Source organism: Schistocerca americana, chromosome X (assembly GCF_021461395.2).
Source record: "Schistocerca americana isolate TAMUIC-IGC-003095 chromosome X, iqSchAmer2.1, whole genome shotgun sequence".
NCBI lineage: Eukaryota > Metazoa > Arthropoda > Insecta > Orthoptera > Acrididae > Schistocerca > Schistocerca americana.
This window is the reverse complement of record NC_060130.1, coordinates 268,252,377-268,267,913: the sequence shown is the minus strand read 5'-3', so window position 1 is coordinate 268,267,913 and position 15,537 is coordinate 268,252,377. Positions and strand designations below refer to the sequence as shown.

The 15,537-nt window shown below is 38.8% G+C and overlaps 1 protein-coding gene across 2 annotated transcripts in view; it reads left to right on the top strand.

Moving 5' to 3' along the window:
* LOC124556710 (peroxisome biogenesis factor 10-like) overlaps nt 1-15,537 on the top strand; it is a 121,917-nt gene that overhangs the window by 37,110 nt on the left and 69,270 nt on the right. For both annotated transcript variants that reach the window (XM_047130695.1, XM_047130696.1), the window contains exons 3-4: nt 3,053-3,210; nt 8,910-9,161. In XM_047130695.1, the coding sequence (XP_046986651.1) occupies nt 3,053-3,210; nt 8,910-9,161 (410 nt within the window). The remainder of the gene's footprint in view (nt 1-3,052; nt 3,211-8,909; nt 9,162-15,537) is intronic.

Below are 15,537 nucleotides of genomic sequence, written 5' to 3'. Positions count from 1 at the left end.
GAGTGAATGATTTGGACAACCATTGAACATTTGTGAGACATAATCAAGAGGTCAGTTCGTGCACAAAATCATGCATCAGCAACACTTTTGCAATTATGGACAGCTATAGAGGCAGCATGGCTCAGTGTTTTTGCAGAGGACTTCCAACAACTTCTTGAGTCAACGCCACATTGAGTTTTTGCTCTTTGCTGGGCAAAAGAAGTCTGACACAATATTAGGAGATATCCCATGACTTTTGTCACCTCAGTGTATGCTTTGTTAAGATTCTACCTTGAACTGAACACCACCATTTTGTGTGTAGTAAAAGTGTTGGAGTGAACGCATTATTGTGGCCAAGATAGACACGTAGCCCATGCCCACTACAGTAGTACAAGTTTATATGCCAAGTAGCTCTGCAGGTGATGAAGAAATTGATGAAATGTATGATGAGATAAAAGAAATTATTCAGCTAGTGAAGGGAGATGAAAATTTAATAGTCATGGGTGACTGGAATTCGAGAGTAGGTAAAGGGAGAGAAGGAAACATAGTAGGTGAATATGGATTGGGAGTAAGAAATGAAAGAGGAAGCCATCTGGTAGAATTTTGCACAGAGCATAACTTAATCATAGCTAACACGTGGTTTAAGAATCATAAAAGAAGGTTGTATACATGGAAGAATCCTGGACATACTAGAAGGTATCAGATTATATAATGGTAAGACAGAGATTTAGGAACCAGGTTCTAAATTGTAAGACATTTCCAGGGGCAGGTGGGAATTTAAGGAGATGGGACCTGGATAAACTGAAAGAACCAGAGGTTGTACACAGTTTCCGGGAGAGCATAAGGGAACAATTGACAGGAATGGGGGAAAGAAATACAGTAGAAGAAGAATGGGTAGCTTTGAGGGATGAAATAGTGAAGGCAGCAGAAGATCAAGTAGGTAAAAAGTCGAGGGCTAGTAGAAATCCTTGGGTAACAGAAGAGATACTGAATTTAATTGATGAAAGGAGAAAATACAAAAATGCAGTAAGTGAAGCAGGCAAAAAGGAATACAAACGTCTCAAAAATGAGATTGACAGGAAGTGCAAAATGGCTAAGCAGGGATGGCTTATCTCACTAGGGGTAAGATAGATACTGCCTACAGGAAAATTAAAGAGACCTTTGGAGAAAAGAGAGCCACTTGTATGAATATCAAGAGTTCAGATGGAAACCCAGTTCTAAGCAAAGAAGGGAAAGCAGAAAGGTGGAAGGAGTATATAGAGGGTCTATACAAGAGCGATGTACTTGAGGACAATATTATGGAAATGGAAGAGGATATAGGTGAAGATGAAATGGGAGATACGATACTGCGTGAAGAGTTTGACAGAGCACTGAAAGACCTGAGTCAAAACAAGGCCCCGGGAGTAGACAACATTCCATTAGAACTACTGACGGCCTTGGGAGAACCAGTCCTGACAAAACTCTACCATCTGGTGAGCAAGATGTATGAGACAGGTGAAATACCCTCAGACTTCAAGAAGAATATAATAATTCCAATCTCAAAGAAAGCGGGTGTTGTCATGTGAAAATTACCAAACTATCGGTTTAATAAGTCACAGCTGCAAAGTACTGACGTGAATTCTTTACAGACGAATGGAAATCTGGTAGAAGTCAACCTCGGGGAAGATCAGTTTGGATTCCGTAGAAATGTTGGAACACGTGAGGCAATACTGACCCTATGACTTATCTTAGAAAATAGATTAAGGAAAGGAAAACCTACATTTCTAGCATTTGTAGACTTAGAGAAAGCTTTTGACAATGTTGACAGGAATACTCTCTTTCAAATTCTGAAGGTGGCAGAGGTAAAATACAGGGAGCGAAAGGCTATTTACAATTTGTACAGAAACCAGATGGCAGTTATAAGAGTCGAGGGACACGAAAGGGAAGCAGTTGATGGGAAGGGAGTGAGATAGGGTTGTAGCCTCTCTCCAATGTTATTCAATCTGTATATTGATCAAGCAGTAAAGGAAACAAAAGAAAAGTTCAGAGTAGGCATTAAAATCCATGGAGAAGAAATAAAAACTTTGAGGTTCGCCGATGACATTGTAATTCTGTCAGAAACAGCAAAGGACTTGGAAGAGCAGTTGAACAGAATGGACAGTGTCCTGAAAGGAGGGATAATGGAATGTAGTCGAATTAAGTCGTGTGATGCTGAGGGAATTAGATTAGGAAATGAGGCATTTAAAGTAGTAAAGGAGTCTTGCTATTTGGGGAGCAAAATAACTGATGATTGTCGAAGTAGAGAGCATATAAAATGTAGACTGGCAATGGCAAGGAAAGCGTTTCTGAAGAAGAGAAATTTGTTAACATCAAGTATAGATTTAAGTGTCAGGAAGTCGTTTCTGAAAGTATTTGTATGGAGTGTAGCCATGTATGGAAGTGAAACATGGACGATAACCAGTTTGGACAAGGAGAGAATAGAAGCTTTCGAAATGTGGTGCTACAGAATAATGCTCACGATTAGATGGGTAGATCAAATACCTAATGAGGAGGTATTGAATAGAATTGGGGAAAAGAGGAGTTTGTGGCACAACTTGACAAGAAGAAGGGACTGGTTGGTAGGACATGTTCTGAGGCATCAAGGGATCACAAATTTAGCATTGGAGGGCTGCGTGGAGGGTAAAAATCGTAGAGGGAGACCAAGAGATGAATACACTAAGCAGATTCAGAAGGATGTAGGCTGCAGTAAGTACTGGAAGATCAAGAAGCTTGCACAGGGTAGAGTAGCATAGAGAGCTGCAGCAAATCAGTCTCAGGACTGAAGACCACAACAACAAGAGTGTTGGGTTATGTTACAGATCAGTATCACTGGGCTCAATATTTATAGCCACAACATTAAGATCTCAAAATTATAATGAGGTGTCTATAGTATTTATGATTCTGCCCTGATATGTAACCTCCAAACAGCATTCATATATGCGCTGAATCAGTGATCCTTACTTCTCTGATTAAGATTAGTTTTTTTATGTCTGTTCATCAAATCAAATTTTGTGTGAGCCACAATTACTAATATTACTTATTCTTAATTTCTTAGGCAGTCATTGGTTTCGTAAATACAGTAAATGGACTTCAGTTGGTTCAAGAAACCTGTATTATGCTTTAACTACATTAAGTGGTTTTCAAACACTAGGAGAGGAGTACACTGGAATTGTAATGGTTGACCAGTCACTGAGAAAAGTTCCAAGCAAATCTGTAAGTATTATGTGCATCTCCATCCACTTACAGCAAGTAGACTTTCCTGACTCAAGTCTTGAGTTTCATGTAGTCTTGTTTGCCACAGACTGTGCTGTGTGCAGTGTGGAGCAGTGGTTAGTGTCACTGGCCTGTGTACTGTGCATCGCCAGTTCCGATCCAATCACTAGGAAATATTTGTTACGTAGTATTTATCATTTCTAGAAGGTTCTCAAAATTTCTTACGTTAGTTACATTTGCATATTCTGGAATATTCAGCGTTTGTATAAATATCAGCGCACACTATCCAGGAGACAGTATTGTGCTGTCTATACCTCGGTGTCCATATAAATGTGCTTTCATTGCTAAGTGTTATACGACATTGGCATCCCTACTTTTGGATTTGGAATTGATTGTGGTTAGATGTGGGACTATTTAATCGAAACACCAGGTACGTCAATACATCTGCATCACCATTGCTCCAATTATGCACTACAAAAGCCGTTGAATACATGGAAAGGAAATGAAATACCAATGCCACATCATTGATAATGTCCATATATTCAGAGATGAGTGGACTCAAAAACAACAGTAAGTCAGCTACGTGTCATGCTTTCATCAGTGTTTTTGGAGATGCTGGTTGGGATCCTATCAAATTTGCTGAAAGGTTCAACTGACACTTGCCAAGTAAAATAGGTAGGATGACATGATGTGCGTGGCAAATGTGTACAACCTAGTAGTCGTTCAAGAACAATGAACAGAAGCTCAATAGTTGGAACAAATTCCAGGCCAAATTGAAAAAAAGAACAATTGCTGACAATCAGCAGCAACTCTGCTTAGCACAAGAACAATTGAAAGACAGTGCCCAACATCGTGAGGAAATGGCAGTGTTACGTACAGAATGTTTTGGCCATATGCCACATTGTGAATCCAAATTTGATAGAATCCAACAAAATGTCACATTTGTTGAAAGGAGGCACAGAAGACATTTAACAATCTCTTCTGGCAAAGGAAGTCACCACAATAGAGGAATTCATCAAGAGATGCCAGCAGATCAAGAAAATGCAGCAAAAAAGAAAAGAGAGTGAGAGAGAGAGAAAGAGAGAGAGAGAGAGAGAGAGAGAGAGAGTCGGACAAAAGAGGTATGACTGACTCCCAAATGTGGTCCCTATGGCAGCTGTGAAAGGCCATCACAACCTGGCCTCTCTCATACACCAGGTAGTAACAGAAGAGAGACAGCATTTTATGGCATCCAGAAATAATGGATCAAATACACAAGAGATAGCAGCTATGAATTTCAACACTAGGCATTAGGAGGCAATAGAGAACATTGAAGAAGAGATGTATTGATTATTAGCAACAGTTGTTGCCACTATCCGAATGTGCCATGAAGAATGGACTCAGCCAATTCTCCTATGCAACAACCTTCAAACAACAACCGAGCATGCGACCAACACAGGTACAACAAACTCCTCTTATGAGTGTAATGCCCTGCAGAAGAACAGGTGTTTGGGAGGATAACAGTTCAAACATGCACCCAGCCATCCTGAGTTAGGTTTTCTATGATTTCCCTAAGTCACTTCAGCCAAATGCTGGGATGGTTCCTTTGGAAGGGCATGACCAACTTCCTGCCTCATCCTTCCCTAATCCAATGGGACTGATGACCCCAAACCAAGCAATCAACCAACCAACGAACCTGTGGAGATGAGGCCACCACAGACTAAAATCCTCACTGTATGACAGTTACCAATATTTCAGGAAATCTGACTGACGTTATCATTGACATTCGAACTGTCAAGGCACGAGTTGACCTGGTGCCTTCTTTCTCTTTAATATGAAATACTTGTCATTGCCAGCTGAGGAAGACTATGCTCCACAATAAGAAAGCAATTGTGCTGAAGGTCGCAAATGGGAAATACATCTAGCCAACAGGAATATGTATTACAAGAATGACTATCAATGACAGAGCACCGGCCTTCGAATTTGTTGTTCAACAGAATGTAGACATCACAAGCAGTTGTAGATTGTGGAAGATCAGAGCTTGAGACTGGTGAAGCTATTCCAACAAGGACACATAACGAAATTGCTCTTGGCAGAGACGAGCTCCAGTCATCAGTCTAGATACTCAGTTAAACTGTGAAGATTTTTTCGATTGAAAAAAAAAAAAAAAGTACTCAGGCTCATAAAAGAAATCCTCATACCACTGACAATTTTAAGTATTACAGGTGTGGCCAAGGAAAACTTTGGATCACTAATTGTCATGAGTAGCAACAACTCAAACCAGAAGGTATATGCTTTAGAACAGTCAAACCAATCCAGGCAGCTCAGTGTGCCATCTTTGAAGAAACATGCTCTACTCCCATTACAGATGAAATTGTGGAGGAACCTACTATGAAACTGTCAAACAGGTTTGGCCTGACTGAGGAACAACATTGGTGAGTGTAAGCCAATCCGTGCCAATTTTTTGGTGCTCTCAAATCCAGGTGGGGGAAAAGACATACCAAGGGGCCTATGGTAAAACACCATATCAACAATGGAGATCATCCACCAACCAGCCAGTGCTCATATAGTGTGTCGCCAGCTGGATGACACATAATTTGGAAATGGAGAAGATACCATCTGAGAGTACTTGGTCCTCTGCTGTGGTAGAAGAAGGATGGCACATGGCATTTCTGTGTTGACTATAAAAACAGAACAAAATCATGAAAGATGATGTTTCTCCATTGCCGTGCACCCTAGACAGCTTGAAGAGAGCAAAGTATTTCTCAACTATGGGCATGCAGACAGGCTACTGGCAAGTCCAGGTTGACAGGTCTGACCAGAAAAGACTGCCTCTAAGAGTTAAAAGATTGCCTTTATAACACCTGATGACCTCTATGAGTTCATTGTTATGCTTTTTGAATGTATAATGCCCTAGCAACCTTTGAACATATGACAGATAATCTGCTTGGACAGCTTGACTTTGCTATTTATATGACATCGTTGTGTTTTCAAAGACATTTGAAGAACTCCTAAGTTGGCTCACAGCCATGTTGAAGTTTGTTCTGACTGCAGGCCTCCACCTGAATTTGAAAAAGTGCCACTTTGTCTCCCATGAAATAAAAATCTTGAGGCACCTAGTTAATGACAAGGGAGTCTGTCATGATACAGAGGCAATATGAGCAGTCATGAATTTTCTGACATCTTGACACATTCATGATGTGAGGAAGTTTTCTTGGAATATGCTCGCACTACCAGTGATTCACTGCTGTACCAAGGCATATCCCTTGCAAGAACTACTGCAGGGAGATAGCAAATTTTCCTGGAATAAGGTGCAGGAAAGATGTTTTGACCTTAAACAGGTGCTACCATCTTCTCCAGCCATAGCATTGTATGACAAGAATGCCAAGACAGAACTTCACACCAACACTAGCTGTGCTGTTATAGGGTAGATTCAGTTCTAACACAAACAAGTGGACATCAATGGGTAAAAATGTGTACTGTGAGTGCTTCACCAACTACATTGACACCAAAGCTGTGCCAGATGCTGAAGCTCCAAAAATTGCAAAGTCTCTTGTAGAAGACATCAATTTGAAGCACGGAGCACCACGTCATGATTTCTGATCGTGGAAAAGTTTTCCGGTCAAGACTACTAGCAGAGGTAATTTCACATTGTGACAGCACCACAAGATACCACCCACAGATGAAAGGCCTCACAAAATGCTATAATAAGACGATGTGTGTTGGTGTCGAACAGAGGGATTAGGATACAGTACTGCCCGTCATGACATTTGCATATAACACAGCAAAACAATGCACTACAGGCTTCACACTGTTCATTCTGCTTCACAGTCGTGAGACTGAAACAGCAATGGATACATGGTTTCTGTTTCAACTGGACAATACTCAGGATGACTGCATGAAACACCTCATGCTGTACTTGGCTGCAGTGAAAATGTCAGAAATAGCAGGTCGCTGTCTTTCCAGGAGAGGGAGAAATGCTGCGAGCTATGGTGCATACAATCCAGAGTAGTGAATAGTAGTGGTGGCTGGCGTGCTGTAGCCTGCCACATCAGATGCGATCAGCAGCAAATATTTGTTATTTAGTATTTATTATTTCTAGAAAGTTCTCTAAATTTCTTATGATTGTAATATTTACATTTGCTGGAAGAGTCTGTGTTTGTATAAATAGAAATACTCTCCATCCAGTCCTGTTCTGTTCTGTTTGTACACTGGTGTTCCTAATAAATGTGCTTTCAGTGCTAAGTACTGTACTTCACTGACAACCATGCTTTTGGATTTGGACAGGATTGTGGATATGACAGGACATTATTATAGTACTCATGGGTGTAGTAAATGTACCATCGTCACATTAGTTTACTATAGAGAAGTGCAGAGCAGTTCAATAGCTGATCATGGCAGCAGTTGAGAAATGTGATTTCAGTTGAGTAATTTTCACTCCTGCATGAGTACTTATTAACCTTTCTGCTACAGTTAAACATTTTTCATTGAAGATATGAATTATAATCTCCTTTAGTTTTTCAATGCATCAGTTTTGTAGCATAGTTTTTATTAAATATGTTAAGTTATTTGATGTCATAAAAATTAGTTTTGCATCTGACCCACATCTGCTTCTGATATAAGAAAAATTATTAAGTGGAAAAGAGCTGCAAAAAATCAAGAAGCATGGAGGAAAATAGTTGAAGAAGCCAAGGCTCACCAAGGACTATAGTACCACAGAAGAAGATACTGCAAGTTTTTATTTGCTTTGCACTAGCCATGTTTATAGCAACAGCTAAATATAATAGAAATATTAATATGCAAGATAAAAATTTATATTATTACGTGATATGGAGTGGGTCCCACATTTTAGCAGTTTATCCTTAGCACAGCAGATATAGCGTTAAGATCATTGTGGAATTTCGTTTTCTTCCACATACTGGGCATATAATTTTGTTTCCTCTACATACATGCAATCAAGATTTTCCATGGAATCTATACTACAATCATTCTGTTTCTGCACCTTTAATTAATATAATTATGGCTGACACCACTCAGAAGGTAGGATTGAGCCAGAGAGCACTTTACTGGGAATGTTCGTGTAGGAATTTAACAACTAAGATGCACGGGGATTAGACACAGGTAATTCAGAAGTGGTACCTGGTGTATGCAGTTATGATTTTAGTTGTGAATACTCAAAAATATTGGATAGTGCCGTGTACATTTTTACTCCTAATAATATTTAATTTGGTCCAAATGCTAGTATTGTTGTCATTTTTCATTGACTTGTTTTTTGTAGTCTGTCCTAGTGGTCACTATAGTTATCCTGCAAGATATACAACTAATTCATGAGTATGCTGTGAAGCTCCTCCCGAATGAAATCTGTGAGATGTTAAACATAAGATATAGTGAATAGTGTTAGCTCAGTATTATGTCTGTATAACAATTAATCTGAAATTATATACTGTTATCTGATTTACTGCGTTATTTAAGTTGGTGGGGGTTCTTTAGCATTGTTTTTTGCACATAAGATTTATTCAGTATTATAAATGTTCAATTTTATTGGAAAGATTTGTGATGATTTCTGCACAATGTGAAGGACTACTACTACTTACTTGGTTAATAATCTGAAATTATATACTGTTATCTGATTTACTGTGTTATTTAAGTTGGTGGGGGTTCTTTAGCATTGTTTTTTGCACATAAGATATATTCAGTATTATAAATGTTCAATTTTATAGGAAAGATTTGTGATGATTTCTGCACAATGTGAAGGACTACTACTACTTACTTGGTTAATGAAGAAATTACGAGTGTACATAGATAAACTGCCATCAACAAGTGATGCTGATGAGGAAGCGTGCCAGAAAGCATCAAAACTGATGCTGTTGGCTGAAAAGTGTTTACCATTTTTTGAGAAGATACATACTACATTGTTTTACTTAAATGGCACATACTTAGCATTGTCCAAGCGTTTAACAGGAATTCGATATGTAAGTAAAATCAGTTTTACTATTCATATTTCTGGATGTGTTAGGGAATATATTCATTATGTCAGATTTAATGCTTTTTAATCTTCTTTTTAACATTTGAGAACTGCTGTTTCTTTGTTCACAAAAAATGCATTTCTCAAAATGATTCTTATTTTTGTTACTCACTTTGGATAAAATTTGCACATCAGGTGAGCAATGAGACAACTTATACAGATAGCATATACAGATTTTCAATGACTACTGATGGTGGCTTACCTTGTAATTGAAGTGTCTTCTCCAAACTAGTGGTGAAAATAAAGCTAATGTTGCAAAGAAACAACGTTTGTTGCAAAATAGAAAGAAGAAAAAGCAACATGGTGTGTGTTACAGTTGCAGTGTTGTGGTTAACAGTATTATGTATAAATCCACTTCTATGTATGTTGTAATACTTCCTTTCTCTTTACTTTGATGTGCACTCATAACAATTCAATGAGAGGTAGCTGCTCTATTAGAGAGGAAGACTATGCCTACCATTATAGTGAATGAAATAGTTTGGTGTGTCGTATGACTGGGATGTGATTGGACTTTGTACTGGCTACTTGCATGAGACATATTGACAATATGTCAATATGTTGCAGGACCCACAGATATTATCATGGATAGTGGGAGAAAGCCATCCTGCTCATTCTCAAACAATACAGGAGCCTACTATCCAGTAATGTGCATCCATTTGTTCACCTACAGCACTCTGCAATGTGCGTTCACCACAACAATATTCTACACAATCATTCTCAGATTGTGTTGAAATGGGGTGAGAAACACTCCGCAGACAACATGTCTGGACCCAGTTCCAATCAATTTCTGTGAGTTGTGAGTGGCTGTTGAACGGTCATGGATCAGGATGAGTTGGTAATACTTTCAAAGTTTCACGGAGCCATTGTCACAAAGTGTTGCTGGTTTCATCATGGGAGAACAATATACTAGGCATTACTATATAAATGTTTCCAACTCAATTGCTCATGATATAGAGCACTTGCATGCAAAAGGTAAAGGTCCTGAGTTCGTATTTTAGTCCAGCAAACAGTTTTAATCTGAACGAAAGTTTCGCTCATGATATGTTTTGGGAAGATGGTTCTTCTCAGCTTCTACATATTTGACAAATGAAGAAGAATTTACCCCTGGGTAGCTGCAACATGACTTTAAGTTATTCAATGTTTTGATTCAGTAGCATTATAACTATTTAGGCAAATGAACCTTAGTCATACTGGCTAACTGTGGCAAGTCATTGTTGTCATATGCCATGGTCATTAAGCATAATAAACATTTGGTTATGTACTGTATAAATGGCATAGTCTGTGATATTTGTCAACACCACAATAAACAGTTTCATCCTTGAAAAATCAAAATACAGTTATCAGTTGCAGTTTGGCGCAAAAAGAAAAAAATACAGCCTATAGGCATATGGCAGGTTTTTGTTTTGCACCAAACAGCATATATTCTATCTATTCACTGTCGCTTAAAATGTATTTGGTTTTTTAAAAATGAAAATGTTTATTGTAAAGTCAATAAATTTCATAGACTATGCCAGTTGTACAGGCACATATACAAATATTCATACTGTTTAATGGTTCAGTACACTCAATGACAATGGCTCACAACAATTAGCCAGAATGGCCCAATTCTGTTCGGCCAGACGATGCACTACCCAAACCAGTCACTGAGTAAAGTAATGTCATATTGCAACTTTCTGACAGTCATCCTTTTGCATTTGCTAGTGCATTCACATTAAAATTGCATCAGAGATCTATGATTTAATGAGTCAGGGGACTGTCTTTACAATTTTTATTAGCAAACAACATTTGCACAAGTCTGTGTCTTGTTGGAAATGGTAACATAGATCATTATGTGGGTGGTATGGCTGCCGTGATTTAAAATGAAGTCAGATCTCAGCTAAAATTATTGAGTGTGGTCTGTGTGCAGCTAATTGAATCACTAGATGAATAATAAAATTAAAGAAAACTATCATGTAGACAGAACAAACATCATTTCAGAATCAACAACCAATATTTGATCAGATTAAGAAAATGCATCAAAATCTAAAAGTATGCATATCAAGGCTATTCAATAAATGCTGGGCCATTGTTTGCTCATTTGATCATAGATTATATAGGCCAGACCACACACAACATGGAAGAAAACTGCACCGAATATCTATGTTGCTTGCATTTTGCAACCAAGCAAGTCAGCTATCATGAACATTATCTATCCATTGGACATTCAATGGAGTATGATAAAACAATCATTTTGGTCACATCAACATCTTTTTGGGACTCCATTATTAAAGAAGCCATGAAAAAACACATGGTAGAAAATTTGATGACCTATGATAGTGGCTACCAGTTGGATAATGCATGGAACGCTATCATCTCCATGATTTGCACTAATCATAGATGACAGTGCACACTGTTGGCAATAACGAATGGTGAGCTGGTATGGTCTGTCTGTCATCATAATCTTAACACACGCATGGAATACTCATAGTGCACTAAAAATTTTGAAATGGAGGATGTCTCCATCAGTCTCTGATGGCTCACCTGAGGATGGCTGGCAGGTGCTTAGTCGAAATGTCATGGAAGGTAGTTAATGGCTATTAGCTACAAGCTTGAAATTTCTTTGAGTATTCAATTTCCTGGGAAAATTTTAAAATTCAGATCAGATGCCTGTATGGGGAGGAAGTGATCTCACAGTCCAGAGTTTTGACAAGCTGCATCTTAAGAGAACAAAACTTCATAGTTCTTCAACATTTTTATTGAACTTTAGGGGCCACAGCATAATACTAAAATTTGCCAGAGTGACACACTTACGACTACTGCTGCACAGAAGATGATGGAGAAGGATAGTTGTGCTATTGTCCAAGAGAGGATTTGTTACATAAGACAAAGGTTGGATGCCATTTCAAATAAATTGTACCACCTGCATTTAAAGCTGCAGCACACCTCTCTCCTGTATCATGCGATTGGGCTGATGATGTGACCTTGGCCAAGTTCAATTGGATCCATAAGGGTGCAAGTTCTTCACAGGTAAAATCTGATCATCTGTTGCCATAGTAGTCATCATCACAGGGATGAAGTTGACAACGTACTGTTGTCAACTTCATGGAGAAAAATGTGGACTATGTAATGCTCTTGGCAATAGGTGAAGGCCCCAGTTTTGCAGCAACAATAAGTTTTGTGAGTGATGTTTCAGAAGCCGTGTGACATCTTCCATTGGATGCTGCAGAATAAATAAGAAAAGGAATTTGCTGGGGTTGTTTTGAAAGCTCCTCATGAACACAATAACTTAACCTCAACAGAAAGTGCTGCGCTATGAAATCTCTGAGAGGACCCTGATATAATGGTTCTGAAGGCTGACAAAATGTAACTGTAATTTGTATGTTGATAAGACATACTGTCTACTAAGTGATTCTACTTATAGGAAGATCAATTATTATTCTACAGGACACGTGCAACAGAAAACGTCTGCAGTCCTGACATCTTTCTCGTTACATCCAGAGACCATCAAGAGGTTAAGACTCCTTGGTTGAGCCCTACCAAGACTGTATGGCCTTCTAAAATTCATGAAGGAGGTCTACTTTTATGGCCAGGTATACCTTTATGGCCAATAGTAAGCAACATTGGTGCTCCTACATTTCTTCTTCTTCTTCTTCCTCTTCCTCTTCCTCCTTATCGTTTGTCCTGTGTGCTGGCGGGGTCCGCTGCTTTGACATTGTTGCCACTTCTAGCTATCTTTTGCCTGATCATTGTGCCTGATCAGGGTGAAGGCCTGAGATCATGAGATCTTAATGCAAGGTGTCAAGCCATCGCTGCCTTGGTCATCCTGCTGGCTATTTCCCATTTACATTTAGATTGAAACAAGTTTTTGCCACTGTTTTCTCGTCTGCTCTAAGGACATGCCCGTTCCAATGTAAGCGGCTTTCTCTCATTTTGTGAACTATTGGTGCAACACCGTATAGCCTGCAAACTTCATTATTTGTGTCGTGGTCATGCAACATTAATCCCGATGTCCACCTAAGCATTTTCGTCTCCATAACAGCAAGTCTTTGCTCTTCTTCCTTTGTTGAAGGCCAGCAGTCAGCCCCATACAGTGCAACTGGATGGATTAACAATCAGTATACTTTTCATTTGAGCCTGTTTGGAATGTTCTTGTCACATAGTACTCCAGTAATGGAACACCATTTGAGCCATGCGCTGCTAAGGTGGCTGGAGATTTCTGCACTGAGATTTTCATCGGCAGCAATTGTCGAGCCCAGGTACTTAAAAGTCCTTGGTGTTGCGAGGTCAACACCATTGATTCTGATGGTTGCAGAGTCATTTAAATCTGTGGAAAGGTAGTATGTTTTCAACACTTTGAACCATAGTCCTACATCTGCAAGGCAGTCATTCCAGATTTGAAGTTGTAGATCATTCTTATTTTCACTGGCCTGTAGCTCATCATCAGCATACAGTAACATTCAGGGTGCTCCTGCATATGATTAAGCCAAACATCTTGCTTCCTTGCTGAGATCATTGGTGGGCAAAAGCACATCATATATGTAACTCAGCTGATTTTATCAATAGACTGGGGACTCTCCTTCTAAGCAGTTCAGACCATTTACTTAGCTTTGATGTAGTCTCACTTTTCACAAAGGCCCCTCTTGCAGATACTCTGGCACTAACTGGTAATAAGTTTCAGGTGGATCAACACTGTTTTGTTTCAGCATGCTCTTTTCTCAACCATCTTTATGTTCAAACAAGAATATTTTGAGCAGAATGATGGCATTGCCATGCTCTGTCTTTCCTGGTGGCCAATATTTTTGTGTAGTACTTTGAGGACAGAGGGCTTGAAACAGCCAACTGTATTTTGGAGATATGTAGGTGATACTTTCATAGTATGGCTCACTGAGAAGATAAAGTAATGAAGTTTTTACATCACCTCAACTCCATTCATATGAATATCTGGTACACTGTGGAAATAGAGAAATATGGATGTCACCTTTCCTGAATGTTTTGGTTAGACAGAAGAGTGATGCCTCTATTGGCATTTAGTTTATCATAAGCCCACTCATATGGATCTGTATTTCCAATCATTAAGTTGTCATCAATCGTTGCAAACTATGAGTGTGCTTAAAATGCTTGAACACAAAGCTCACAGAGTCCCAGATCCAGATAGTTGGCCTAAAGAGCTTGCCAACTTATATACAGTTTCAGGGAAAATGGATATTCTACACACAGATCAACAGTTAGACCCAAGAAACAGGACACAGATAAAGAGATCATGCTGGCAAAATCTCTAGCTTTTCCCCCTTTGTCGGCAATTATTCCATTTAAAATAGCACAAATTCTCATCATGGAATGTAGTTAATGGAGACTGGCTGCAAGCTCGAAATTTCTCTGAACATTCAATTTGCTGGAAAGAGTTTAAAATTCGAGACAGTTGTATGTTAATACACTGTGTGTAGTTTGTTAATAATGTGAAGAGTTTCATTTATTTTTTACCAAATGTTTTGTTTGCTCTCATTGTACTATCACAAACAGAAATGGGATCAATAAGAAAGTATGTCATATCACTGATTTTAACATACGATAGAGTGTAGTTACCTCTGTTGGCATAAATGCCCATGGTATGCATCAGAAGTAGGCAAGAATTTTCTAGAGTTAAATCTCATATACCAACACTTATTTGCAAACCACCTAAATTCTCTAGCTGAATCTGTGATGTGAGAGCAAAGTGAGGTGTCATGTATACTAATCTCTCTCCTTAAAGCCAGTCAGAATGTAGGTAAAGACTAGACTGTGAGCTATTGTTTGATTTCTTTATCCCTCCTGTGAGAATCCCTTCTGTGTTCATGTTCATCATCATTGGCACAACAACCCTTTGTGAACCTTGGACTTCTGCAGAAGATTATTCCACTCTTTCCTGTTTAGTGACAGACTGCACAAATTCTGAATTTAAGTTTTCCTTGTACCCTCTCTCACATTTCCCACCCATCTTACCTTTGGTCTTCCAGCTCTCCTGGTTCCTTCAGGCACTGCACTGAATATCTTCTTAATCATTTTCTAATTAGCTTTCAGTACACATCCTTCTCATTCCAACCTTTTACACTTAATGAAACTGACAATGTCTAGTTCATTATATAGATTGTATAATTCATAACTGAAGATCCTTCTCCAGACACCATTTTCTCCCACTGGCCCAAAAATTTGCCCAGAGGTTTTTTTCTTTTTCAAATATGCCAAGTTTATTTTCATCAAATCTCGTTAATACCCATGCTTCAGCACTGTATGTGAGCCGCAGCCTCACTAAAACTTTAGCTTTAGCGTTAGTTTTCCTAAACAGCAGCTTAGGTTTCAGATGTTTT